The sequence below is a fragment of the Lissotriton helveticus genome, chromosome 3_1 (genome assembly GCF_964261635.1).
Source record: "Lissotriton helveticus chromosome 3_1, aLisHel1.1, whole genome shotgun sequence".
Classification (NCBI taxonomy): domain Eukaryota; kingdom Metazoa; phylum Chordata; class Amphibia; order Caudata; family Salamandridae; genus Lissotriton; species Lissotriton helveticus.
The window spans coordinates 286,922,626-286,949,102 of NC_136061.1; the positions used below are offsets into that span (position 1 = coordinate 286,922,626).

General features: G+C 42.6%; 1 protein-coding gene across 1 annotated transcript in view; it reads right to left on the reverse strand.

Annotated features, from left to right (window-relative positions):
• BRIP1 (BRCA1 interacting DNA helicase 1) overlaps window positions 1–26,477 on the reverse strand; it is a 1,630,984-nt gene that overhangs the window by 367,963 nt on the left and 1,236,544 nt on the right. The window contains exon 17 of the mRNA XM_078679817.1: window positions 16,571–16,683. Within this exon, the coding sequence (XP_078535943.1) occupies window positions 16,571–16,683 (113 nt within the window). The remainder of the gene's footprint in view (window positions 1–16,570; window positions 16,684–26,477) is intronic.

The following is a 26,477-nucleotide window of genomic DNA, read 5'->3' on the forward strand; positions in this document are numbered from 1 at the left end:
GCTACAAGCCTTCATAAAGTGACCTAGATTAAGGGTCCGTTTCTGCCTTGGAGACTAAGTTCGATTCTTGCTTCTAATTTATACCACACTGTGCAATTAGCTTGTTTATATTTACATACCTTAATAGCACTTAGAAATTAGCTTAAATACAGCATCTACAGGTATATTTTCATTGGCGTTTTTATAGAACTCGAAACAGATTTAGGGAGGGTGTCAGAGCACTGCACATCTCTTTGACTAGAATATCTTCACATTCAAAAAGCATGTAAGAGAAGTAGAAGCAATCGTGAAAATATCACTAAAAGAAAACACCTAAATCAAGATTTTTTCGCCAATGAAGAATTCGAAGGAAAAAAAACATTTTCTGGGATAAATTGGTCTGCATGCATACAGCAAATATTCCTCTGTACATAAGCGCATAATTAGTTAAGACTGCAGCTGCTATCTCAAAAATAATAATTTCTTGCGAAAATACCTTTACAGTTACAACAAAAGAAATCAAAAATCAGACTGACTAGTAAGTGCAGGAAGGAAATATTTGCAAAAATGCGGAATTCGATTTCTTGGCATCCAAACAAAGGAGCCAGACGCAGCACAGGCATGTCCCACACCAGCACCACTGTCACCTGGCCACAGACACCATCTGGCTCAGTCCAGTCCCAGAGGGTGCTTTTACATTTCCTTGGCTTAAAGAGCCCTGATTTAACCGGAAAGTGCCAGGCTGGGGAGAAACATGTTTTGGCTCACACTGCTCCCTGCGGCCTACTTCCTCCTGAAGACGCCTGCCTATCACCAGTGACTGCTTTCTGTCACTGTCAGCGTATATTAAAACATCTCGATTTACAAAGGCTTCACGTGAAAGGTCACCTGCCTGTAAACTCTTTCTCCTGCTCCCTGTCATGGGCGCTCCATCACGGGTTTACCCTGCGAGCACACAGGCGACTTACCACTTTTATTTCTTCAAAGGTCGAGGGATCTAAATCTCAGAAGTTTGAGCGCGCAGTTTCAGAGCAGAGGGTGGGTTTTATCACCACGGTGCTTGCATTGTTTCTCACCCAAAGCCTGTTTTAGAAAGTGTTCCTCGAGAATGTAAGGTCTGTCACTATTAATCTTCTACTCTCTTATTTTAAGTCTTTATTTTGCATTTGATTTCCAAATACTGTCATACCGTTTTACCTTCCCTTTTTCTGATTTGTTCTGTGACGTCGTTAATCTTATCATCGGGGAACGGATGTGGCCTAACGGCCAGAGCTGCCGATTTTGGATTAGGGGAAACCAGGTTCGAACCTCGCGCTGGCTCAACATCCTGTGATTATAGACAAATCAATTAATCTTCCCGTGCCTAACAAAAACAAATGTGGCCTTGTGTTATGTAAATGGTGCTTATGTAAAGCCTTCCAATACCTATGAGTAGAGTTCGCGCTATATAAACTGTGGTATTCCATGACTTGATGTCATTTGGAATTAGTTTATATCACCTGGAATTAGTTTATGTCACTTGGAATGTTTATCCTTGATTATCGAGTCAGTTGCTCACAGATCTTACTTGGGAGAATGTCATTTTCCCACTTGTGGTTGTTAAGCTGTTCTTCTGCTACAATAAATCTACTTGGAACCTAACTTCTGTGTGGTTGGAACTTACTACATATTTACTGGCGACGATTGGGAGTAGATTTAAGGAAGACGGCGTTCACACGTTTTTAAATGAAGAAAAACCTGCAATCCATGAACAAATAAAGAAAAGTTCAATTGCGGTAATACTTTCGAGATTTTACTAAAGGAAGTGGTCCGCTAAGACTCTACAAACGTGAGTTTTGTTTTTTTTTCTATTCGGAATAACTCTGGATTCGTGTTGAAATTAGTTTCCACGATGTTTGGACTGTTTTCATCGTTTTTATCAACCGCACTTATCGAGCGGTGTTCGCCGTAATTGAATTGGATTTTGGCGAATTTAAGGATTGTTTGGCAGGATTAATGAATCGAATGTAAGCGGATGTGAGCTGAGCGTTTTTCGTTGAACTATTGACATTTAAAATCCAAAGAAGCTTACCATGAGCTTTTGAGTTCTACTTCTAGAATTCGCTTTTCGCCCGAGCTTGACGGAGTGAATTCTGGGTATTTTGACGTTACCGCGCACGATAAGACGTTTACGGCGGCCATCTTTGTTAAGTCTGAGGCATTTTTAACGTGAATTGTGAAGACTTCGTGACAGGAGAAGACATAGCGAGGGAAGAAGCATTTTTAGGATTTAAACATCGTTTGTGTCATCTTTTAACAGATCCTGCTACAAGTCAGTAACCAGGGTGATTTGCATATTTGTTTCAAGTTTTTGAGTGGAAAATTCGATGTTGGCAAATCAATAACTACGGTGATTTGCACACCTATTTCTCGGTGATTTGCACACCAATACTGTTAACAATTTTTTTTTTTGAAGCTTTATTTATTTATTTATTTATTTTTAATTTCTGCCAGTCTTATTTTCAAAATGTCGATTATAGCTGCACCTCCACATTTTCTTCAAATTGCAGGTGATCCTAACATTGAATGGGATCTTTGGTATCCTATGTTCATTGCGTACGTAGAGGTATTAGAAAAGGATGGTTGTTCTGCAAAAAGGAAACTAGCTCTTTTAAGACATTGTCTTGGGGGTGCTGGGATCAAAGAATTTGATAATTTACCACCTTTAGAGGATGCTGGTGACATCGATGTGTTTAATAAAGCCGCAAAGCAAATGAAAATTCACTTTGGTAAAAGAATAAATACCGTAATGGAGAGGTTCAAATTTTATTCCCGTGAACAGAAGGCTGATGAAACAATTGAGGATTATGTTGCAGCATTACGTTCTCTTGCTTGTTCTTGTTCTTTTGAAACTATATCTTATGAACAAGTTCTTAGGGATCAAATTATGATGAAAACTAAAAGCAAAAAGATCCAAGAAAGACTTTGGTTAGGAACGGAGACTACATTAGCTGCAGTGGTGAATATAGCAAAAGGTATAGAACATTCTGAATTATTTGTGTCAGAAATTAGAGGGAAAAATCAGAAGACACATGTACCCGTGACGGAGGTAGCCATTGTTAAAAATCAACCTACTTCGAGTGTTTCTAGTAGTAAAAGTAATTTCAAGAAGGAATATGTAAGAAATGCTAATGAAAACAAAAGTTTTGTGAAGAGGGGTACAATACTTTGCTATAGATGCGGGAGTTCCAACCATGTGGGCAATTACAGAGGTTGCCCTGCTTGGGACAAAATCTGTGTAAAGTGCAAGAGAAGAGGGCATTTTGGTAATGTATGTAAGTCAGGGCAGAAAATTAATTATATATCACCTGAAGAAGAGGAGATTCTTAATAGTATGAATTGTATACTTTCTGTGGATGAGTGTGTTCAAATGAATTTTCCTTCATGTACAATTTTTATGGATGATAAACCTGTTGAAATTTTTGTGGATTCATGTGCGTGGTACACCATTATTGGCAAGAATATTTTTGAACAATTGTGGTGTCAAAGAGAATTATTAAGTCCGGATATATATCCTGGTGGGTACACTGGACAAAAGATTGCCCTAGAGGGATTTTTCTGGGCGAAGATAATTTTTAAGAATAGGGACATCAGAGCAAAAGTTTATGTCGCTACCAAAGGGGTAGCTATTCTTGGTTGGCCTCACCAACGTGATTTAGGGATTAAATTGGATCCTAATGCAGATCCTCCGGTCTATGTTGATGAGTCTCGTTGCGAAAAGTCAAAAATTGACTCTATGGTGAATTTAACCCTGGACTCATCTAACAGTGTTAGTTTCACTAAGAAGGTTTTGGAGAAGTTTCCTGAAATCTTTAATGAGAAATTAGGGAAATATGTTGATTTCAAATTTATTTATTTATTTATTTATTTTTAACACTTGTAAAGCGCGCAAATACCAGTCGGTGTCCTGGCGCTGAAGTGGTAACTCCCTAAGGTTCAGATATTAATGTTTAGAGGGAAAAAAGCCAGGTTTTAAGATTTTTCCTGAAGGCCAACAGGTTGGTGTTTGATTTAAGGGACAGGGGGAGGGAGTTCCATGCTTTTACTGCTTCTCCCACAAAGCTCCTGCCTCCCCAGCGTGCTTTCCTGATCCGTGATGTTTTAATCAGTCCCATTGTGGCAGACCTCAGTTGTCTCCCTGGTCTATACCACTGGAAAAGCTCCTGGAGAAACGCCGGTCCCACACCATGCAGTGCCTTAAAAACGATACAGAGGGTCTTGAATAAAATCCTCTTCCTCATCGGGAGCCAGTGCAGCCTCTCCAGTTCCTTAGTGACTGATGAAAACTTGGACAGGCCCCCGATCAGGCAGGCAGCTGCATTTTGTAGGACCTGAAGTTTAATAAACACAAAATTATTTTGAATGATAATGCTGTCCCTATTATGCATAGAGTGAGAAATGTTCCTTTAGCTTATAGACCAAAATTAAAGGAAATGTTAGATGCCACAATCACAGTATAATCGACCAGAGCCCTACCTGACAGCGCCTGAACGAGGGAGCGCTCGGAGAGCAACACATTGCGGACCAGCCAACAGCACCGGATTCCCGCCACCAGTCGCGCCGCCGCCTCGGGACTACGTTTCCCATCAGGCTCAGCGGCGGCGCGTTCCCCGACGCGGCAAAAGCGCCGGGAGGGGCACTACAAATCTGTAAGCCCTCGGTGGAGCGGGGGGGAGCCACAATCACAGTATAATCGACCAGAGCCCTACCTGACAGCGCCTGAACGAGGGAGCGCTCGGAGAGCAACACATTGCGGACCAGCCAACAGCACCGGATTCCCGCCACCAGTCGCGCCGCCGCCTCGGGACTACGTTTCCCATCAGGCTCAGCGGCGGCGCGTTCCCCGACGCGGCAAAAGCGCCGGGAGGGGCACTACAAATCTGTAAGCCCTCGGTGGAGCGGGGGGGAGCCACAATCACAGTATAATCGACCAGAGCCCTACCTGACAGCGCCTGAACGAGGGAGCGCTCGGAGAGCAACACATTGCGGACCAGCCAACAGCACCGGATTCCCGCCACCAGTCGCGCCGCCGCCTCGGGACTACGTTTCCCATCAGGCTCAGCGGCGGCGCGTTCCCGACGCGGCAAAAGCGCCGGGAGGGGCACTACAAATCTGTAAGCCCTCGGTGGAGCGGGGGGGAGCCACAATCACAGTATAATTGACCAGAGCCCTACCTGACAGCGCCTGAACGAGGGAGCGCTCGGAGAGCAACACATTGCGGACCAGCCAACAGCACCGGATTCCCGCCACCAGTCGCGCCGCCGCCTCGGGACTACGTTTCCCATCAGGCTCAGCGGCGGCGCGTTCCCCGACGCGGCAAAAGCGCCGGGAGGGGCACTACAAATCTGTAAGCCCTCAGTGTCGCGGGACGCGAGCGGGACGCCCGGGGCGAAGCCCGGGCAAAGGGCGGGCCCTCTACGGCCCTCAAAGGCCAGAAAAGGCCGGACCGGGCCATATCCTTTAGCAGCTAGGATCATGTCTACATCAGGATCTGACGTTTTATTACCTGCAGTAGAGACCCCTATCCTTGGTCCCCTTGATAAATTTTTCTTCAAAGCAACAGGTGAAATTGACAGAGACCTGGCCCTGGCAGAGCGTCGTATTGCACGGCGTCAATCCATAGAGCTATTAAAAAACATCACTCAACTACCAGATCCGACTTTTACTCCTGAGCCCCTTCCTCTTAACTCGACCCTAAATAATATAGATGAAGATCTAATGAATACGGACAATGTTCCCTCAGTGTTCCGATCCTTTTTTTCACCAAATAATGGACCTTCTCTTCCATCCCCATTAAAATCCGCTCACAATACTACCTCTGTACCCCCTGATCTTATCGATTTGGTTACTCCAAATTTGCCAAAGATTGCAGAGTTCGTCCCTCCAGAAATATTTGAAATTCCTTCCTCTTTGGTCACCCAAAAAGTAACCATGTTTCAACCTTTTCCACTTGTTTTAAAGTTAGATAAACCCCCACCTTCTAAAAATCAACCTAACAAGAAACAGGTTACTATTAGATCTCCACCTAAAAAACGACGCAAGAAAGTCGCCATGAAAAGTATTCCTAAAACCCCAACATCGGCTAAAGCATTATTAACCAAACAACTTCTACAAATTGTAGAAGGAACACCCAGACCACCCAGGGAAATCTTTACTTCCTGCGTGCCCCCTACGATTAAAGATTTTGTGGATGCCATGGAACACCTTGTTAAGGCATTGCTAATACCCATACATGAGAGAGTCAAAAGAATAGTTACCCAACTTGACACTCTCTCAGAATCTCTGACCCAAAAACAACCAACTAAGGGGGCCGCAAATGCTGTCTCAAATTTAACAGCTGGTAACAAACCTACTCATGATTCAGAACTTAAAACTCCAAATACAAAACCCACTACATCGGCTGATGGGGGAACAAATTCGAAAATAGAAAAAACGTCCAAAGCACAGAAATCTAACAAGCAATCTACGGCCTCAAATCAGCAAAAAACCCACCCCCCAGTCCCAACAAAAAAGACAGGAACCACTCATAATCCTGTTCCCCCTCCAAAAGTGTCTTCTGATACTTATTCAACACAAATTAACTCCCTCATAGCCTCAGTAAAAATGGGCAAGGCACAAACCACTCCTGAAAAAATGCAGTCCGCAGCCCCACAGGAAAAACGTCCACCCAAAAGATATGTTGACTTACCCCCTGCCGCAGCACAGAACGTTATTGTTCTGACGGGAGTGTTACCATTACCTCCTACAGGAGGCTATGAAAACCATCACAGCCTAAAAAATAAGGTGATTTTTTGGCTTAGGGAAAATAGGCCCCTACCCCCTCACATAAATGGCGACATAAAAATGGTCAAAAGAACCCATTGGATTGGGATCCGCCCCAAAGATATTGAAGGGGACGTAGTAATTGTTACCTTCAAAGATCCGAGGGTCATCACGCACATTATAGACTGGTTTTCGGGTTTTAATAGGGGTCCAATTTCACCAAAACCCCTAGCCTATTTTTATCCTGAGGCGTTAATGCACCCTAAATTACACCAACCAAAACCTTACTACGATAATCCCATGTCTGTGCACTACAGGAATTACAATCGAAGGAATAGATTAAGAGAACAGCCATTTCTTCCCCTGATTGACTACATGCAGCTGCCGACCCCACGGCATTACCCAGAGGGGTTCCTTCAACCCCCCCCGTTTGTTAATCCAATATGGAACTTACCTTGCCATAACTACTATGAGACACTCTACGGGTTGGACGACGTAGAATGACTCAATCAAGACAAGGAAGTAAAGTCGGGGGAGTCGGGATCATAAAATTACTCATACCGATGCCTTACAGGATGATCTAGTAGATGGTCCCATTAAAAACCTTACAGAAAACGAGGCTAGAAATAGAGTAATAATTCCAGAAAGGGGCAATCCCATAAGTCTATCCTGTCTTTCCTTACAAGGTAGACCGAGACAATACGCTCAGCCTCCAATTCCTTTCATGGAATTTGGCAGGCCTTTTTTCAAAAACTACAATACCGGATTGGCTACAGGTCGTTAACCAGTACTCCATCTTGTGTTTTCAGGAAACCTGGGCGATTTCTCCCATTCATCTCCAAGGTTTCCAGACATTTCACTCCCCGGCTGCCATGAGTAAACAGGGCAGACATAAAGGGGGGCTATGCTCTTATATCAGCGTAGCAGTCGGTCATAGGATCAGGAAAACAATACTGAGAGACTCCTTCCAGGTAATTGTAATGGACATTGCTCCGTCACTGTCACTGTTAATTGTCAACTTTTACAACAATCTCACGGTAGAAAAATTGGGGGCTGACTTGGAAGATCTCCATCAAGCGTTGCAAAATATTAAAGAATCATCTGGCGGAGAGTGTGCAATAGCCTTCTTGGGCGATCTAAATTGTCATATTTGCCCACACATTGTAAGAGACGACTGTGACATCTTCGTGACATATGATTCAGACTTTGGCAACGCTACTTTTAACCATTTTTTGCACACAATATCTGGGGATCTTTTCAATAATTTTGTGACCTCATTTAATTTACGTTTTGTAAATGAGCTTCTTCAAACCCCACGACCTCATAAATCAACCTTTCATGGCAGAGGGTTGAATACCACCATAGATTTTATTCTATTCTCAAAAACACACGCAACGTTAATAAAAAACTGGAACACCCACGACCACTTATACAGTGACCACTATCCTCTGTCCATGTCCATCGAGCTACCGGGTTCTATAAAAAATCAAAGCCTACACAAGGTTAACTATCAACAACCTATTAAAATGGGAGCTACAAATGGATATTGTGTTAAATGGTCCAAAATCAATCCAAACAACCTTCTTAAAAACTTAGTCGATAAGAGGAAGGAGGAGATCTATACCTGTCTTACTATCAATAACAAGCCCGATGACATCTGTAAAGCCTTCATTAAAATTCAGGATACCCTGAAAGAACTTTTGATTAGACAGTTTAAACCAGGTCCCATTGAATATAAAGGATGGTTTGATGCAAATTGTTCAAAGGCTTTGAAATATCTAAAAAACTTGCTGCATGTCATACCCAAACCCCAAACAGAAATACGTTTGGCAAGGACTCAATACCGTTTAGCCATAAAAAATAGGAAAAGGACACTAAAACAGGAAGCATGGCAGAATTTGGTCACAACATCAGAAATGGGTGATATGTCAGCTTTCTGGAGACTTATAAATTCCCCCTTACCATGGGTGAAAATACCTGAAAGGAACTTGGATATGGCAATAAGTGGAGAGATGTGGGTGGAACACTTCCAGAAGTTATATTCGAATCCTACATGTCTGAATACTCTGGAATCAGAATGCCTCCCCTTACTAAAGTCAACCCCACAGCAAGAAAGTCCCCGGATAACCCCTTTTTCACTTGAGGAGGTGGAACTGGCGATCGTAGAAAGTCCTGCAGGGAAGGCACCTGGACCGGATGCAATTCCTGCAGACGTCTACAAGGCGGAAATGGAATTTTGGGTACCTCTTCTGACCTCTGTCCTAAACTCGATAAATATCGTCGATCTCCTTCCAACATGGGGAGAGGCAATTGTAATTCCAATTTTTTAAAAAGGAGACAGACACTCGCCATCATGTTATCGGCCTATATCTCTCCTCGATACCCTGATGAAAATTGTTGGACGAATAATTCTAAAAAGACTCACCATCTGGCTGGAGGAGAAAAACGTATTGTCGCAATTACAATATGGCTTTCGGACAGGCAGAGGGACGATTGAACAGGTCCTCAATCTACATCTAATTAAATCCAAATACATCGATATTAAAAAACGCAGTCTGTACATAACGTACATAGACCTTACGTCAGCATTTGACTGCGTCAAGCATGACCTACTATGGGACACATTACATCAATTTGGGATAGATCCATCAATCCTACTATTCATTAAGGCTCTGTACAGAGAAGCTGGAGCCAGAGTTAGATTTGGTCTGAGGGGAGAGTGCTCGCCACGTTTTAATATCAATAGAGGGGTCAGACAGGGGTGCATTTTGGCACCTCTGCTCTTCTCCCTCTATATAAATGCGATTGGCGAGCCTCTCAAAAACATCGAGTGTGATTTCCCAAAAATTGGAGGACAACCGATTCCAATCCTGCTATATGCAGACGATGCCGCAATCCTCTCCCAGACCAGAATGGGCCTACAAAAGGCAGTCTCAGAGTTTACGGTTTTTATGAAGATCAAGGGTCTCAAAGTGAATATAGGTAAATCTTACTCTATGCTAAGCAATAAAGGCCACAAAAAAATCCCCTGCCCTATCTACATCGAGGGCCAAAAATTGGAAACAGTGGAGGTATTCACTTACTTGGGTATCTGCCTTCATAGAAAGTTATCCTGGAAGGCGGCTATACTCAAGAGGAAACTTACTTTTGTGAGTGCAATTGGCGGGCTCCGTGATTTCACAAGTAAAATAGGGGGAAGACCGGTGAAACAATTATTAATGGTATATAAAGCAAAATGTGTTAGCACTGCTACATATGGGGCAGGCCTCTGGGGAATTGACAAAAACCTCTCGCCAATACAAATTGTGGAAAATAATTTCGTTAGGTATCTCCTGGCCTCCTCAAAGGCAACTTCGGTGTATCAGATGCACATCGAATTGGATCTACCGTATATATCAGATGTCATAAAATCTGAACCTCCCCTTCTTTGGCACAAAATTTGGACCACGCCCGAGACTGATTTTAATAGAGAGGTGATACAAGACATTTTAAAATTGGAAGGGGCTAAACACTCTCTACCAAAATGGTTGGCCTACGTGAAAAAGTTTTTTCTGGCAATTGGGCGCCAAGAATGGTTTACAGATCCTTCTTCATTAGAAAATATCTCACGGAAAGGCCTAAGAAAGACGCTAATGGCCCACCTGGAAACAGCCAGATGGAACAAATGGAAGCACTGTGATACTATTCTGGCATATCAAAGGGTGACACCACACAAAGGCCTTCAGCTTTACCTTTCAACAGACTACTCGTGTTATTCAAGGATGCTGCTTACCAGATTTAGACTGGGTTCTTTTTTCCGCTATGTAACATTCCCATTATGTAATGACTGGTCTCGGACTCTTTGTTCCTGCCCCTGTGACAATATATCTCAACAAACGAATATCCATACTATTCTTTTTTGTAAATACTATGGGTTACTGAGAAAAGCTCTATTATTACCTCTGCTCAAAAGATGGAATCTCAGGTCGTGTAAACTTGCCTTTGAGCGTTTACAAGAACTCGAAGACAGGGAGGTGATAACAAAAATGGAGCAGTTTTTAAAATTATTGATAAAATTCAGGAATACTTTAGACTGATATCGGAGAACATAACCAGTTTTGTTTTTAACTGTCGTCTTTTACTCATTTTTAATAATGTTTTACAAATCTGTATAACAATGTATGCTTATATGATATTTGTTTGAATATCGAATAAAGCTTATTTTGAACCTTTGAACCTTTGTTAGATGATTTGGTCAAAAGGAACATAATTGAGCCAATTGAATCATCCCCTTGGGTTTCGCCCATTGTGCTATCACTTAAGAGCTCAGGTGATCTTCGTTTATGTGCAGATCTTCGCAGTCTTAATAAAGAAATTTGGATAGATAAACACCCTTACCAAATATCCATGAGTTGATTGCTGCATTATCTGGGGCCACTGTGTTTTCTACCATTGACCTGGCTACTGCTTACCACCAGGTGGAGTTGCACGATGACTCCAGAAAATTAACTGCATTTGTTACTCCAGAAGGCATGTTTCAATATTTGCGTATGCCTTTTGGTTTAGCGAGTGCAGCCTCTGTTTTCCAACGTTTAATGAAAGAGTTGTTGATGGAATGTAAAGGGGCTATAGCTTTCCAGGATGATATATTGATTTTTGGGAAGGATAACAGTGAACTCGATGAGAATTTAGTTTCTGTTTTGGAAAAAGTAAGGTCTAAGGGTCTTACTTTGAAACTTACTAAATGCAAGTTTAGGCAGGATAAGGTGGAGTATTTTTAGGCCATGAAATTTCGAAGGATGGTATCAAACCTAAGGTTAACCATGTGCAGAGTATTGTTAATGCTCCAACACCCAAATCAAAAGAACAGTTGCTTTCTTTTTTAGGTCTGACTGAATTTTATGGAAAATTTGTAAGAAATTATTCAGACATCGTACATCCTTTGAGGACTTTACTAAAAAAAAAATGCAAAATTTGAGTGGGGCAAGGAACAACAGGAATCTTTTGAAATGCAAAATTGTTGAAGCTCCATTTTTGAGGCCATACTCGGTGGGTAAAGAGTGCATTGTTTATGTTGATGCAAGTAACGTTGGTCTAGGTGCCGTATTAATGCAGAAAGATAAGTCTGGTGAGTTTGTTGTGTCATATGCTTCTAGAGCTTTACGTGATGCTGAAAAGAATTACTCAACAATTGAAAGGGAGTTACTTGCCTGTACTTGGGCATCTCAACACTTCAGACAGTTTTTGTGGGGAACTAAATTTTCTTTGAGAACTGATCACAAACCTTTAATCACCATGTTGTCTGCAGGTGGAGGAAGAGTTCTTAGTGCTCGTTTAGCAAGGTTGGCAGCCAAATTACAGGAATACCGTTGTGAGGTTGTGTATGTTCCAGGGCGCTTGAATGTTCATGCGGATTGCATGTCACGTTTTCCTGCGAATGTGGCTATTGGTAAAAGTGTTGAATGTGATGTTGCATACTCTTTTGCGGATGTGAATGTGATTTTAAGTCGAGAGTTCTCTGGTTTTGTCAGAGGAGGATTGGTTAGAAGCTATGAACAATTAGCGTCATTTTACAAAGTCAGAGATGAATTAATGTTGAGTCAGGACATTATTGTGAGGTCGGATAAAATTATTCCTCCATTGAAGCTCAGGGAAACTATTTGTAAGTTGGCACATGAGGGACACATGGGAATGTCTACAACTAAAAGGAGGATTAGGGAACATTACTGGTGGCCTGGGGTTGACTCTATGGTGGATAATTGGGTAAGGAATTGTTCTCCTTGTTTGTTGAGTGACAAGACTGTGAAGAATGTTACTGTTGAGATGACTCCTATTGAGTACGCCAATGGTCCTTGGCGGAGAGTGGCAATTGACATCATTGGACATTTTAATTATCAATCTGGAAAAGAGTTGTTTGCTTTGGTTTTAATTGACTACTTTTCAAAATGGCCGGAATTGAAAATTGTAGAGAGAACCTCTTCTGAGAATGTGATTGAATTTCTTGATGAAATATTTTCAAGGGAAGATTTACCAGAGTAACTTATTTCGGACAATGGTCCACAGTTCATCAGTAAAGAATTTGAAGATTTTCTTAGTAAATGTGGAATTGCACATAAAAGAACCTCAAATTATTTTCCACAAGCAAATGGCCAAGTCGAGAGGTTTAACAGGGTCATCAAGGAATCTTGTCAACTAGCTGTGAAGAGTGGTTTGAAATGGAAGAAAGCTCTTCAAGCGACCTTGTTAACTTATCGTGTGTCTCCTAATTCTGTGACTGGTTTGTCTCCGTTTGAGTTGTTACGTGGCAGGAAACCAGGTTCTCGACTTTTACCTTGGTGGTTAAAAAGTAATTCTTCTTATGAGGTGGACTTTAAAGAGTTGAAAGATAAAATTGGAAAATATCAGGAAAGGATGGTTAAACATACTTCTAAGAAGAAGTAAAATATTTGCAAATTAAAAATCGGTGATTTTGTACGTGTGAAATTGGGCGGATTATTACATAGGAGGGTATCTAAATGGTCTGATCCTGTTAAGGTAATTGAGGTTTTTAGCAAAGCTGTCAGAGTGGAAGGAGGGAAAATATGGAATTTGAGAAGAATTTCCTTATGCAAGACTACTGTTGTTCCTTTCACTCAAAAGATCACATTGCCAGAAAAGAATGTATTGGATCATAATTCTGACGGTTTTTCTGGCACACATGAGGTTTATGACAATCTAGAAAATAAGTTTGTAAATAATTCTGATGTAGTGATTAATTCTGATGTTAGGTCAGATGCTTGTGTTGAAGTTGATAATTATTCATCAAATGTAGATTGTGAAGAAATTTCTCTAAGACGTAGCAAAGGTGTAAAAGTGTTCCGTCAAAGTTTAAAGACTATGTTAGAGTTTAACTTTTTGCTATTTATTTCCTTTTTGGTTCTCTTGGTTTTTTTTTTTTAGTTTTTTTTTTAAAAGGGGGGAGGTGTGTGGTATTCCATGACTTGATGTCATTTGGAATTAGTTTATGTCACCTGGAATTAGTTTATGTCACTTGGAATGTTTATCCTTGATTATCGAGTCAGTTGCTCAGAGATCTTACTTGGGAGAATGTCATTTTCCCACTTGTGGTTGTTAAGCTGTTCTTCTGCTACAATAAATCTACTTGGAACCTAACTTCTGTGTGGTTGGAACTTACTACATAAACCCTCACAAAAAATGAAAAAAACCTGCCTGAGTGCAGTCACATATAGAGAGTTGGCTGGTGCTTCTACAGAGCCATGGGTAAGAGTACTAGCTTGGACTCGATTCACAGAAAATCACATGCCGCAAAGAGGGTTCCATTGGGTGGGAGGTACACATCCAAGTGTCCAGAAGTGGAACATACTGAAGAACATTGCATATGACAGTCGGCAGCATAAGTTAGCCAAAGGTTTGGAGGAAAAGGAACACTGAAGTTGTTTTTTCTGATCTTGAGGGCTTTTTTGGCCTCGGGCTGTTTTGGGAGGTTTGGACTGTTTTTGGTGCTTCAGAAACAGCGAAAGACCGATTTTAGCTCTATGGTTCAAGGGTAAATAAGCAAAAGTTTAGGAGGATTTTATTCATTTTTATTAATATGTCTAAATCAGTGAGCCTTCAGGGCTTCGTGGAAAGACCCCGGATGCTCTAGATCAGTGGTTCTTAAGCTGTGGTCTGTGAACCTCTGGGGGTCCGCAAAGCCTTCTCAAGGGGGCCACGATTGTTTAAAAAATAAATAATATTAACAGATTAATAAAAGGTATATAAATAAAGAAAACTGAACATTGAAACATTTACCACGTTCTGTAACTGTGAAGGAATTTTGAATTAGAGGCAGAAAATGTAATCTAGTATCCTCATATTGATTTGTGGGAGCAGTGCAAGAGCATCATATTATACTAAGGACAATGAGTCGCTTCAAATGAATTTAGAAAAACTGCAACCTTCCAATTATCATTACATTTTTTGTTTTTTATATGTTTGTGAATTAAATAAAATATTTCTTCATTTGTGTACTTGTTTGATGAATGATTGTTTCTGTATTTTTTGTGTAATGTTTTGCTGTTTAAATCATCAAAAATGCTTATGCCAGGTTCCCTGGCTTCCAGTAATGACTCAGTTGGGGTCTCCTGATTCCAATAATGATTCAGTGGAGGGGTCCCTGGTTCCAGTAAGGATTACATGGGGTCCACTGAAGTCAAAAAGTTAATAATCACTGCTCTAGGAGATACTAAAAGGGTAGGTAGGTGTTCCGGAGGGGCAAGCACCTGGACCGAGAAACAGTGACCTCCATTTCAACATAGAGTACTTTGGAGTATAAAGGTTATTGAAAGATGGTCTCGTATATCTGCATTTTTGATGACAGTGACTACGGAAGTATAGATTACGTAGACCGCTGATTGTTAGGTTTTTAAGAATATGGATTGAGATCATGCAGTCAGCTCCAGACCTGCCAACTCACACCACACCACTGTGTGTCACACAATATGAGGTCCTTTCACACAGTGAGGAGCCTATATAACACAGTGGCAGACAATGTGAGCCGGAAACACCTGCAGAGAGTGTTTTCAAATCCCATTGGCTGGAGGCTGAGCACAGCTGATGTCCAACAGACTTTTGAAATCTCCCAAGGACATTAGCGGCAATCTTTGAAGCCTTGCTTGGGTGAATTTATTTTTTGGGTGGGGGGGGGGGGGCGGAGGATACGGGGTTCACAATGGGTCATGAACAATGACCTGTCCAACATCTCGCTCCTCTCAAGGGCCACACTCCTCCAAAGCACCTTCATGGCTGCGGCGGCAATGGACTCAAGGTCCCGCCACCTCCCCAGGCTCTGCCCCCTCCTGGTACTTCCTCTCACACTGTAGGATTTTGTCGAAGGTCGGCAGGTCAGCAACTCATATCTTTTGAAGTGATCAGTGGACAGCAGAAATACCTTTCATTCTTACATTAAGTTCACTTTTAGTGCATTTAAGACGTTGTAAAAAAATTGAATGTAATAATTAATGAATATAGTATTAAACTAAGATGATAAGGACAGCATTTGTTTCCAGTGTGCTTTGTATGCTGCCGGAATTGTGCTTCAAAAGTATTCTGGTTCACTTTTATGTATGTAGTGTCTTAATTATTTATTTAATAAAAGCCCCTGCTTTCTCAAAAGGCTTTGCGCCTAATTATTATTACATATTCTAGCTTTCTGGTTTGTCACTAAAGTATCAACTTTTAAGAAAACCTTGCCAATTATGATGAAAATGTGAAAGGAACAAGATTAGTGGCCAAAATGTAACCATGACTTGAGACTATGGGTTTCTGGTCGAGATGCCTGAGAAGGTCTCATAATGAAGTTCTATTAACCAATTTTGAACAGATTGTTCTCGGCAGCTCCGAATAGACAATTTTATCGAGTATGCCAGAGAATAATTCATGATTTGTTAAGCTGCTCTCAGCTGTGTCCCCATCTGTCTAGCAGTACTCCAACTGCATTTGTTTCATGGCTAGAGAGACCCCTCGTTGGCACATATGCCATTAAGATATGTTGGCATGACATATACCATACCAAACTCGACACAACCTGTAAAACGTGTGCTGGAGGTACCTCAAAATTCATCGGAAGAAGCTGAAAGTTTTCGGAACCAGGGATTTTTACCTGCTTTTTGTGCGCATGTGTTAAATAGAAAAACTGGTTTCTTCTGAATACTTTACACAAAGCATTTTCTTGAATTGTAGGCGGTCACTGAATATATCAACCAGGATCAACATTTGGAATCACTCATAAATATAGAGTTTGCTACTGGGGTGATTAATCATTGGGACTCACCTGCCCAAAGCTTGGTTCAAAGCTCTGTATGCTTGAATTTCATACCACGCGCTTCCAGGTAGGAGGCCTCGTGTTTTTGAGTGCTGGTCATTGTATTTTCTTTTCAGTTCCACCTTAAAATAAAAGGACATCTGTTAGCCAAGCCATGACTTCATGGGGAATTATTGCAAGGGAAGGTATATAATATACAGTCATATACTATATGATGACATATTTGACAATGATAACAGATTAAGACCACAAGTTACATTCAGGCAAATATATCTCATGACGTTACATCCTACATTGATGTCAGTGAAATAGATGCACATGAAAACTAAAATTCCAATGTAAGGCTAAAATGTCAAAATGAAACCATGAAGTGCACAGAATGTTTGAGTTACCTGTCTGATTTTTGTTATAAAAGAAGGGTAAGTCCATCGCTTTTTTTCTGAGCATAGTTTGAGTGTTTAATCTTGCTTGGGTGTGACTCAATATCCGTTTGGGTAGGATGTCTGAGTGAGAAAGGAGCGAGTGGGTTATCTATAATAATCTACTTATCTGCAGGTTGCCTTCTGAGAGAGAAATTTGCTGGCATGCAGAACTCTGGTTCTGCTGGAGGGGTAAGGAACTAGGGGCAAGGAAGGGGATCCATGAACCAAGAGGTGACTCCCGGTGAACAGAGAGGAAACTTGGTTGCCCAAAGGCTGGTGGATGGCGTAGGACCCATGGGCTGGTGGATGGTCTAGCACAAGAGCCGAGCCACTGGCAGAATGATTACCTGGCATCATCATAATCCCAGAGTCATGAATCAAGCGAATAAAGCATGAACACAGATGCGCGCCTCAAACCTCCTCACTAGTACAACAAAAGAGCCCAGAGCAGATGTACCTGGACTATATGGCACATGGAAGAGAGCGGATAGAGAGGAGAAGGGAGACACATGTAGTTGAATAGGCTTCAAATATTCCGTAATGCCTCATAGGAAACGGGTCAGACCAAAGAGGGAGGTCTCAGCAGGAGGGGAACCAAGCTGAATGGAGGAACCAGCAAAAGCACTGACTGAGACCAAACTTCGGACTCTGTGTATATTGACTAGGAAGGCCTCCTTTAACATTTGAGAGTGCCTAGTTCCACCCTGCCAATGTGTTCCAGCTGCCAGTTTCCTGATCTCCGTACTCTCCAGTGTGACGGGTGGCAAAAAGAGTTTACGCCTCCCCCCATATCATTTCTTCTTTCCCTGCATTGAGCCCTGGGTGTCCAGACTTTTCTGAAAGGACCATATTATTTCCAACACAAACTAAAATGTGCGATTCAGGGAGCTGAAGGAGAGACCGGAGATGAGAAGTTATGAGTAGCACTAATGGTATATACTCTACGGGTCACCATATACTTGGAATATAAACCACAGTGGGTGTGTTCAGGCCTGCATGGGGCCCTGCTCCACTGCTCGGAGGGGGGTAATGCTCCAGAAGAAAAGGCCTAAATTAGAGTCAGGCAGCTGCAGGACATCTGCCAAAAAGTGGCAGAAGTCCTAACCACTGTAATAAAAGTGCATTGAGGTCAATGGTCCTCTAAATACGACAGATAGACATCTAACACTTTTTGGCAGCTGACCCGTCTGCCAACCTATGAATAGGGCCCTTAGTCACAGAGCAACGTTTTGCAGCCAAGGATTCTAGAAATGCCTTATTTTTGCAGACCTTTATGGGGCGGGGTGGGAAGGGCCCTTACACCCCTTCACAAGGCTACTCCTCCCAGCTACTTGTGCGGTAGCTCTCTATAAGGAAGGTGGGATACATGGCCCACTTGTCATAGGGGAGGGTGGAGTCTGTCTCATAGATAACATGAAGATTAACATCCGTGAAATACCTCAGATTGTGAGAAAGCCACGAGCACCAGGATGAATGTCGACTGATATTTGTGTACTCAATTTGTCTGGGATGTATTTCTCTTACAGTGGCCTGGCTTCCCTGCTGAGCTCTGGTTTGCATTGTGCATTGCTTGGATCAGCTTTTCCTGCACTCAGTGAGACGGGTTACAGGTAACCCTGGGCGAAAAACTACGCTCCGTTCGCGGAGCTTGCGGAGTTTTGGCAACTCCGCGTTCTACGGAGAACGCGAAGCTGTCGATTACTCCGCGATCCGGTGCGTAGCGTAGTTCTCGCGCGCTGAATAACATTATCGCGTGCGCCGGGGTAAGTTCGCGCGATATTTGACGCGATCACGCACTTTGGCAGTGCGAACGAGAAGATGAGTTCCCCAACATGTCTAACACACAGCTATCTCGAGCATGCAGGCAGCGCCCCGAACACGCGCACCGCGCTCCCGAAGACGAAAAACGGCACGCGAACGGGTCTAGCAAGCTACTACGCATGTCCGCGGAGCTACGTGAAGTTCGCGGAGTGCAACTGCGTCTTCGCGTAGCTCCGCGGAGTGCGGCTCCGCGAACTACGCCCAGGGTTAGTTACAGGCCCAAGCTGCATCAGGGAACCCAAACCATCCAGAAAATGGCACCCGGCTGTGTGCGACTCTTTATTGCGGGGAGGTGAATGCTATATATATATAGATCAACAGAGTTGCAGGAAGCAAAGTAAGAGGGGGAAGCACATACAAGTGATGTGTAATGCACACACAAGTGATAGGGCGGTTTTGAAACGTGTAATACCAAATGCACACCCAAACAGGTCTTGAGCTCACTCCCAAACAGGATAGCGCCACAGACCAACATTGAGGTCAGTGTCCAGAATAAGTATAAAAAACGACTACAAAATAATTATGGCATAACACTTAATACCCAAATTCATTTGCGGGTTACACTATTTCACGGATTTCGCATTAGAACATAGGACTTTCAATATGGCTAATTACATTTTATTTGCTGATGACGTGTTTTGCAGGATTGTAAAATGGTAGTATTGAAGAGAAACTAGAAAGCATAAACAGAAAACATTCATACGTATCATGAATGCTTAAACCACTCTTTCTGTCATTAAGACATTTCATGGATTGTCTCTCCACGATGGTGCGTGCTTGGTAAAGAGGGTGGGTGTAGATATAACTTGCAGTTCCATCGAAGATTGTAAACATGCCTCTTTCAGTGCTTGGTCACAATACTCAGAATGTGGCTGGAGGATGATAGTAAAAAGTGAGAGACCATTTATCGGTACCAAAGTAGCCCTTACTATGACCTTGATATACTTTGTCCAGCTGATATTAATTGCGAACAGCCGAGGCAACAACATGGCGGATGAAGTGTTTATTTGCTGTCACTATAAAGATGCTCAGGGAGGAAACCAATCACAAGTCGAAGCAGAGACTGATACAGCTGATGGACGCAGAAGAGATAAAGATCTGGGTCTACATGAGGTACAGGGATGGGAGAAAGATTTGGGTTTGCAAACCAAGAAGAGCAGCTCCATGTGTGAAGGCAGAAGGTCTGGGAAAGTCTAGGGGAGAAGACACCGAGGCTTGGACCGATCTATAAGGACCACTTGGACACCATCTTCAGTCTGCATGGCAAGGCGGAGGTGCAACTAGGAAGGTTAAACAAGTTACAGAGGATCTTTTCAAGAGAAAAGAGCAAGTAGGGAAGGAGATCCAGCGACGGAATAGATTTTGGGTGCAGTTCCTAAGAAGAAGTAGAAGTCTCAAGTCTTTCAATGTTACTCTTTAGGTATATAGTGACTATCTGGTGCTGGCTGGAGAAAAAAAGCAATCAGGAACAAGAGTCTGTAGAGTTATGTGGAGTGCTGAAGGGTGCATATATACAGCAGAAGGAAACATTATCAACATGTTTGCATGCTTTGACAAGGCTGGGGAGGGGCTGCTACATTTAAAGACGTCAGGAAAGTGGCACAGAGTGAGGTATGGGCTTATATCCCTATAAATCCTAAGGCTATAAAACCAAAGCCAAGAGGAATAGACTGCTGTGTTTCTCAACTGTCAATCATACTCCCCGTTAGAATTTTAAAAATATTTTTTAGAGGAGATGTGGCTTGAGTTTAAAGGACAGCAAAACAGTTTTGCTCTATTCTGTTTCACTACGCGGAGACACACCAGGTAGGGTTTCTTAGGTATCAATAGCCCTTTCCACGTGCACCACATCCAGGGAGGGGTTAGTGTCCAAGCTTCTAAGTGGGATCTTTGAAAAGCTGGAACCTCTTTTGTGGTCTGCGTTAAAGCTTGCAGCAAATACTTTCTATAACAGTAGGCGTACTCTCAATTGCTGATGTTGTCGAACTAGGACATAACTAACTACACATAACTAGGCATACAACACTTCTAAGATAACACACACTAGAATAAGGCATCAACTTTGAACTTTCCATGTTGCAGGAATATATCTCCTCCACACCAAACAGAGTTGAGCTACATCAACATTATCGCTGGCATCTTTTGATTGTAGAAACATACACACAGGTTTCTACAAGAAACTTATAAGCAGGTTTTAGGGAGCGCAACAGCAAGCTGCCAGATTCTGCCACAATCTCAGGGAACTAGACAATATGAGTCAACAACTAAAGCCAACATATAAAGCATCATTCATAAAGCATACTTTGAAAAAGGTCTGGGGTACATACAAAATCTGGCCTCTCAATGTATTACCACCACAAATCTTCGATCTGCGGATTCCAACCTGAGCTTATAAAAAAGGGTTCAGACATCGGAAAGAAGGAAGACTCCCCACTGGCAGTACTGATCAAACCTTTGGGACAATCTGACCCGCGATCTGAGCGCAAAACCCAACTATATGCATATTAGTACACTCCTGAAAACGGTGCTGCCCGGGATGTCTTTTATTTATGCTTACTCGAAAAGGACCATATCAGAAAAATACCACAAATTAATCCAATGGATCTGAATGGTTTACCTACCCAACTTTACATGATGTTGTAGTGTGTGAAGCAATTGTAAGGTGATAATGTGGCACATTATAAAACTGTGCAAGTAAGCCGACTTCTACAGGTGTCTGTTCTGGCTAGTAGGTCGGAACCGGTGGGGATTGGTGAAGGCAGCGCCAAGAAGGCAGTCTCTTGACCTGGAGGTCGACATGTGCCTCTGTGGCTGAAGGTGCAACCCGGGAGCCTGGCCCCCCGCCGTGCCCCATGCAACGCTACGCAGACATACATCTGAGTGCCGCGTCACCTTTCCGAAGTGCTGCACGTCACTGGATCAGCCCGGCTGCGTGAGCTCTATTGGAATTGGTCAATATAGGAGGACTCTGATGGGTGAAGACAGGAGCAATGAGCCTGCCGCCTCGGTGGTCAACATCCTGAATACCTTGATGTTGGGACGTCAAGTGAGGATACATGGAGGACCTGGAATGAGCACCGCCTCGTTTGCTCTGCCGCTCGTGCTCCCCTGAAGTACGAACCCGATCTGCCATCACATTGCGAGTGGTGTGGGTTCTATGGGCTCGACTTCCTCTTCCTACAAGTGAGTACAAAGGGAACTGAGTGCACAGAGAGGGTGAGGCTGAATACAGTGCAGCTTGCATGACTGTAATCAGTGCTTGGCCTGATCACTGTTGTCTGCCTGGAGCTATTTGTTTAAGCACTGTACTGGCTTGTGATGGGTGTGTTTGGATCAGACTGCACATACTACACGGCTTATCGTGAATCCATCGCTCCAGCCCAAACCAGCAGAGATGGCAAGATGGTTGTTCCACCAGATTGTTCAACATAGACATAGAACTAATGTTTGTTCCCAAGAAAGTCACAGAAATTAAAGTAGGACTCTGGGCCACTTGACTCTGCATGGAAAGAAAGGTAGGACTTTAGCCCAAGAAAGTCATAGAAATGTAAGGAGGACTTTGGACCATTTGACTGAATGGAAAGTAAGGTAGGTCTTTATTCCAGTTAGCGGCAATCTTAGAATGGTGCCTCAACACTGTATTGGCAAGCCTTTAAACAGATCTCCCATCGAACCTTCCTTTCTCGCACGGTTGCACTAATCAATATCTAGGCACTTTCCAATTTTAGCTACTTTACGTCCGCATAAAATAAACTGTGGAAATTGGGTGTCTGTTAACCCAAGACTTAGTCTGACTCTATAAATGAAGGAGCCACTTGAATAGTGCCCATAATTTACCCTTGAAACCCCCCTCCCCAGTCTTTAACTCTCACCTTGATCTCTTTCCCCACCATGGCTTCAAATAGCAGTAGCCCGAATGGGGACCTAGTGTCACAACGCTTTTAGGATTACATACCCTCCTAACCTATCGAAAAATGCTGCTAAGAACTTCAAACATAATTTACTCAAAAGGAAACCAGAAATGCTTATCTCAGATGCATACTTTTGTAGCTCTAAAGGCATCGTTAACGACCTAACAAACAGAAGAGCCCAATGGAGAAGAGCCTTCGCATCCATGCTCTGTGTCAAATCAATAAGGAAAACACCTCACGGTTTTAGACTATCCGTTATTCCCTCTCCAATCTTCAAAGCTGATCTTGCCATTTCCTTATACAACAATGAGATCATTCTTATTCACTCATCGGATCAAAACCTAGGACAGTTTGACAAATTCTTTATGAGGATAAAAAATTCAATGGCTAACAATGTAACTTCTTCGCTACAAGATCAAGTTCTAACAACCACAGTGGAACCCCAATGCGCTGTTACCAGCGCTACTTCCTATACGCCATCTTCAACTCCTACTAGATATCAGGTGGACCTTCCCACTTGCACCATTGTGGAATCCTCTGGAGTTGAATTAAGGCTGATAAAGCTTCTAAAGTCTGCCTATACACCAACTCATTGAACCTCCCTGATCCCTCTACAAACATGGATTTGAAACATACATTTCACCCCTCTATAGTTCGGAATAACAACAATCTAGGGAATATGAGGTCAACACCCCACTCCCCTTCTAATACAAACTTGCCCAAATGTTAGCCCCTCTCTTGCAACGCGCCCACCAACCCGCGGGTCTTATTGGACTTGCAACCCAAGTCATCCAATGAAGGTATCAATTTGACATCTCTTCCTACCCAGCTCTCGCTTCTCACCTCCGATACGTCATCTTTGATCCAGCAATCACCTGTCAACTCCTCTCTTATGAGGAATCCTCTCTACCTACTACCTCTTTCCTTTTAGATGGATCTCATTCTCAGACTACCACCAATCATAAGCTAAACCCTCCCTACAGTGAGGATGAGCTGGCTGACATCAAGAATGATTTTAAACTAGTTAAAGAGAGCCTCCAGATCTTATTACACTTATTTTTAAAATTGGAGAAGTTGGGGGATATCAGTACAACTGCAGTGATTAATCAACCTAACCTCTCCACAATGGTCAAATACTTCTGAAGGGAAATCCTGGCGAAGGATAACATAGGGAATCCTAACTGGAACTCTTGGCCATATACTAATAATCACTCCAGACCAAATAGGGTTACCGATCGCCTGAATGATGTGGATATTCATTCCCTATTGCTATCTTGCAAATCAGATCATATTGAATATCTCCCTTAACATTCAATATCCAAACTATTCCCTCCAATCTGTTTAGGGAACCCAGTGTCAGCCTCAGCTCTATGAGCAAGGAAAACTTACTAAAACTGACCAAACATCACACCTTGAAAACATAGTGACCAAATTTCACATCAGATTGATGCTTAGTAATTGCACATCAGCTGTAAGACATGCGGCTGATATCACAGACCTCCTACTCTCACATGAACTAGACCACCTGATCTTAAATGAAACTTGGCTCAAGGACACCTCCACACCAATCCTGGACACATTATAGTCCCCCCCGCACTCCAACTACGACATTATTAGAATAGATAGACTTATTAAAAGTTGGGGGTGGCACTGCCTATATCCATCGATCTAGTCTCTCCTTGAGACAGATAAACTCGGCACCAATGTCCTCCTACGAACACCTGGAACTCGAAATCTTGAACAATGACAAGATAATATATACACTTCACATGATCTACCACGTCTCTGGAGACAATCCTCAGTTCATCGAACAAATAATGGAGACCATATCAGTTAACGCTGACCAATTCCACAGACGTATATATTCCTTGGGGATTTCACCCTACATTGAAACAACGAAAATGGTCCATGAGTTGGCACCTTTAACACTTTCCTATCCGACCTGAACCTCACCCAGTCTTGCAACAAACCAACACATAACAAAGGTTCCACCCTAGATCTTATCATACACAACAAATTATTTTTTTTAACAAGATGATGTTATCAGGCCCTGTCTTAAATTGGTTTGCCTCGTTCCTTCAAAGTAGAACCCAAAGAATTAAAGTCAACTATGACCTTTCCAACAGTAAGCCGGTCTTAATTTGATCTGCACTCTCACCCACTCTTTTCAACCTGTATTTGGAACCTCTCACCAAAATTCTGAAGCAGACTAACATACAATATCTTATGTACGGGGGTGATACTCAACTGTATTTGAACATTACTTCAACGGACGACATCACTACTCTCAAATATGCTCTTTTGAAAACCCAACAGTTCTTATCTCACAATCACCTTATGCTAAATACACACAAAACTAAATTCCTCTTGCTTGTCCCCCACAATCATACTGCAACCATACAGAACTGGCTCAAATTACTAACAGCCTTCAAGGACACCCCACATGTTATCTACACTCGATCACTTGGCCTAATCCTGGACAAATGCCTGAATATGCATGATCACATCAGTGCAACAACAAATGGAGCCAGTCATCAACTTTGCACATTAAGGAAAATCAAGCAGTTTCTACCTCCTACTGACCTGCAACAAGCTATCCAATCCCTCGTTAACTCCTGTTTAGACTATGGAATTGCGACCCTGGCCGGGCTACCCAAAGCTAAATTGGCCCCTTTAAGGGCCACTCTGAACTCTGCTGCCAGACTCATCATAGGCTCCAGAAAGCGTGACCACATCACACCTAATCTAATCCAACTCAACTGCCTTTCCCTCGATGCAAGTATCAGGTATAGGATAGCCTGCTAGACGCACAACGTGCTGCATCAGAACACGCCCACTTACCTGGCAAATAAGCTTGAACTATCAGCTGGGAATTGCGTCCTAAGACGTTCAAACACTCTACTGCTGAAACCACCAAAGGTAAAAATAAAACCTACAACTGCACCTTCTCCGGTCTTGCTCCGAGAATATGGAACACCATCCCCCCAGAAATCAACGCAAACCCTTCGACCTCTGCATGTAAAAAATAAGTCAAATGCTTGCTCCTGAATAGCTACATTTGACAATAGTACTGTAGCCTCAAAAAACCATTTGAATTGACCTCACAACCCTTCCCTCCATTATCTACTATGTAATCTTGTTACCTGTTTATATGTCTATTTTTGTCTTCAATGTGCTTCTGCTGTATACGCATAGTTATCTATTATGTTTTCCTGTTCCAGCTTAACCAACTGGCTGCTTTGTACAGAGCTTTGATAACCTGTCTGGTCATGTTTGCGCTTTATAAAACATTTCAAATAAAATAAAATAAAGCCAACTAAATACATAACTAAAATATAAAATTGAATAAAAAAAGGTGCTCTCCTATAAGCTAGCAGTGCTAGGACGCTGATCTCAGTTTGGTCAGAGCAGAAACCGCCTTTCCAGAGGAACTGCTGGAATTTAATCTTTCTTTACAACTGCCCTTGCAACGGCCCCTGTGCACTTTCCACACCAGGTCAAGCCTGTTTGCTTGCATAAACAACAAAACAATTTGCTGCCCACCTCCCGCCTGAAGGCAACACAAAGTTCTAGAGAAAAAACAAAACAGAAGTAGAGGGCCAGGCATGCGCCTCTTGTCTGCGCAGTGCTAACCTTTGTAAAGTGACAGCGGAAGGACACGCTTCAAAAAGGGCACTTCAGGCTCCTAACCATTCCTGACGGCTGGCTTTCAACATGAATTTGGGTGCAGAGTTTTCTTATAATATACACCTGTCCCGCTGC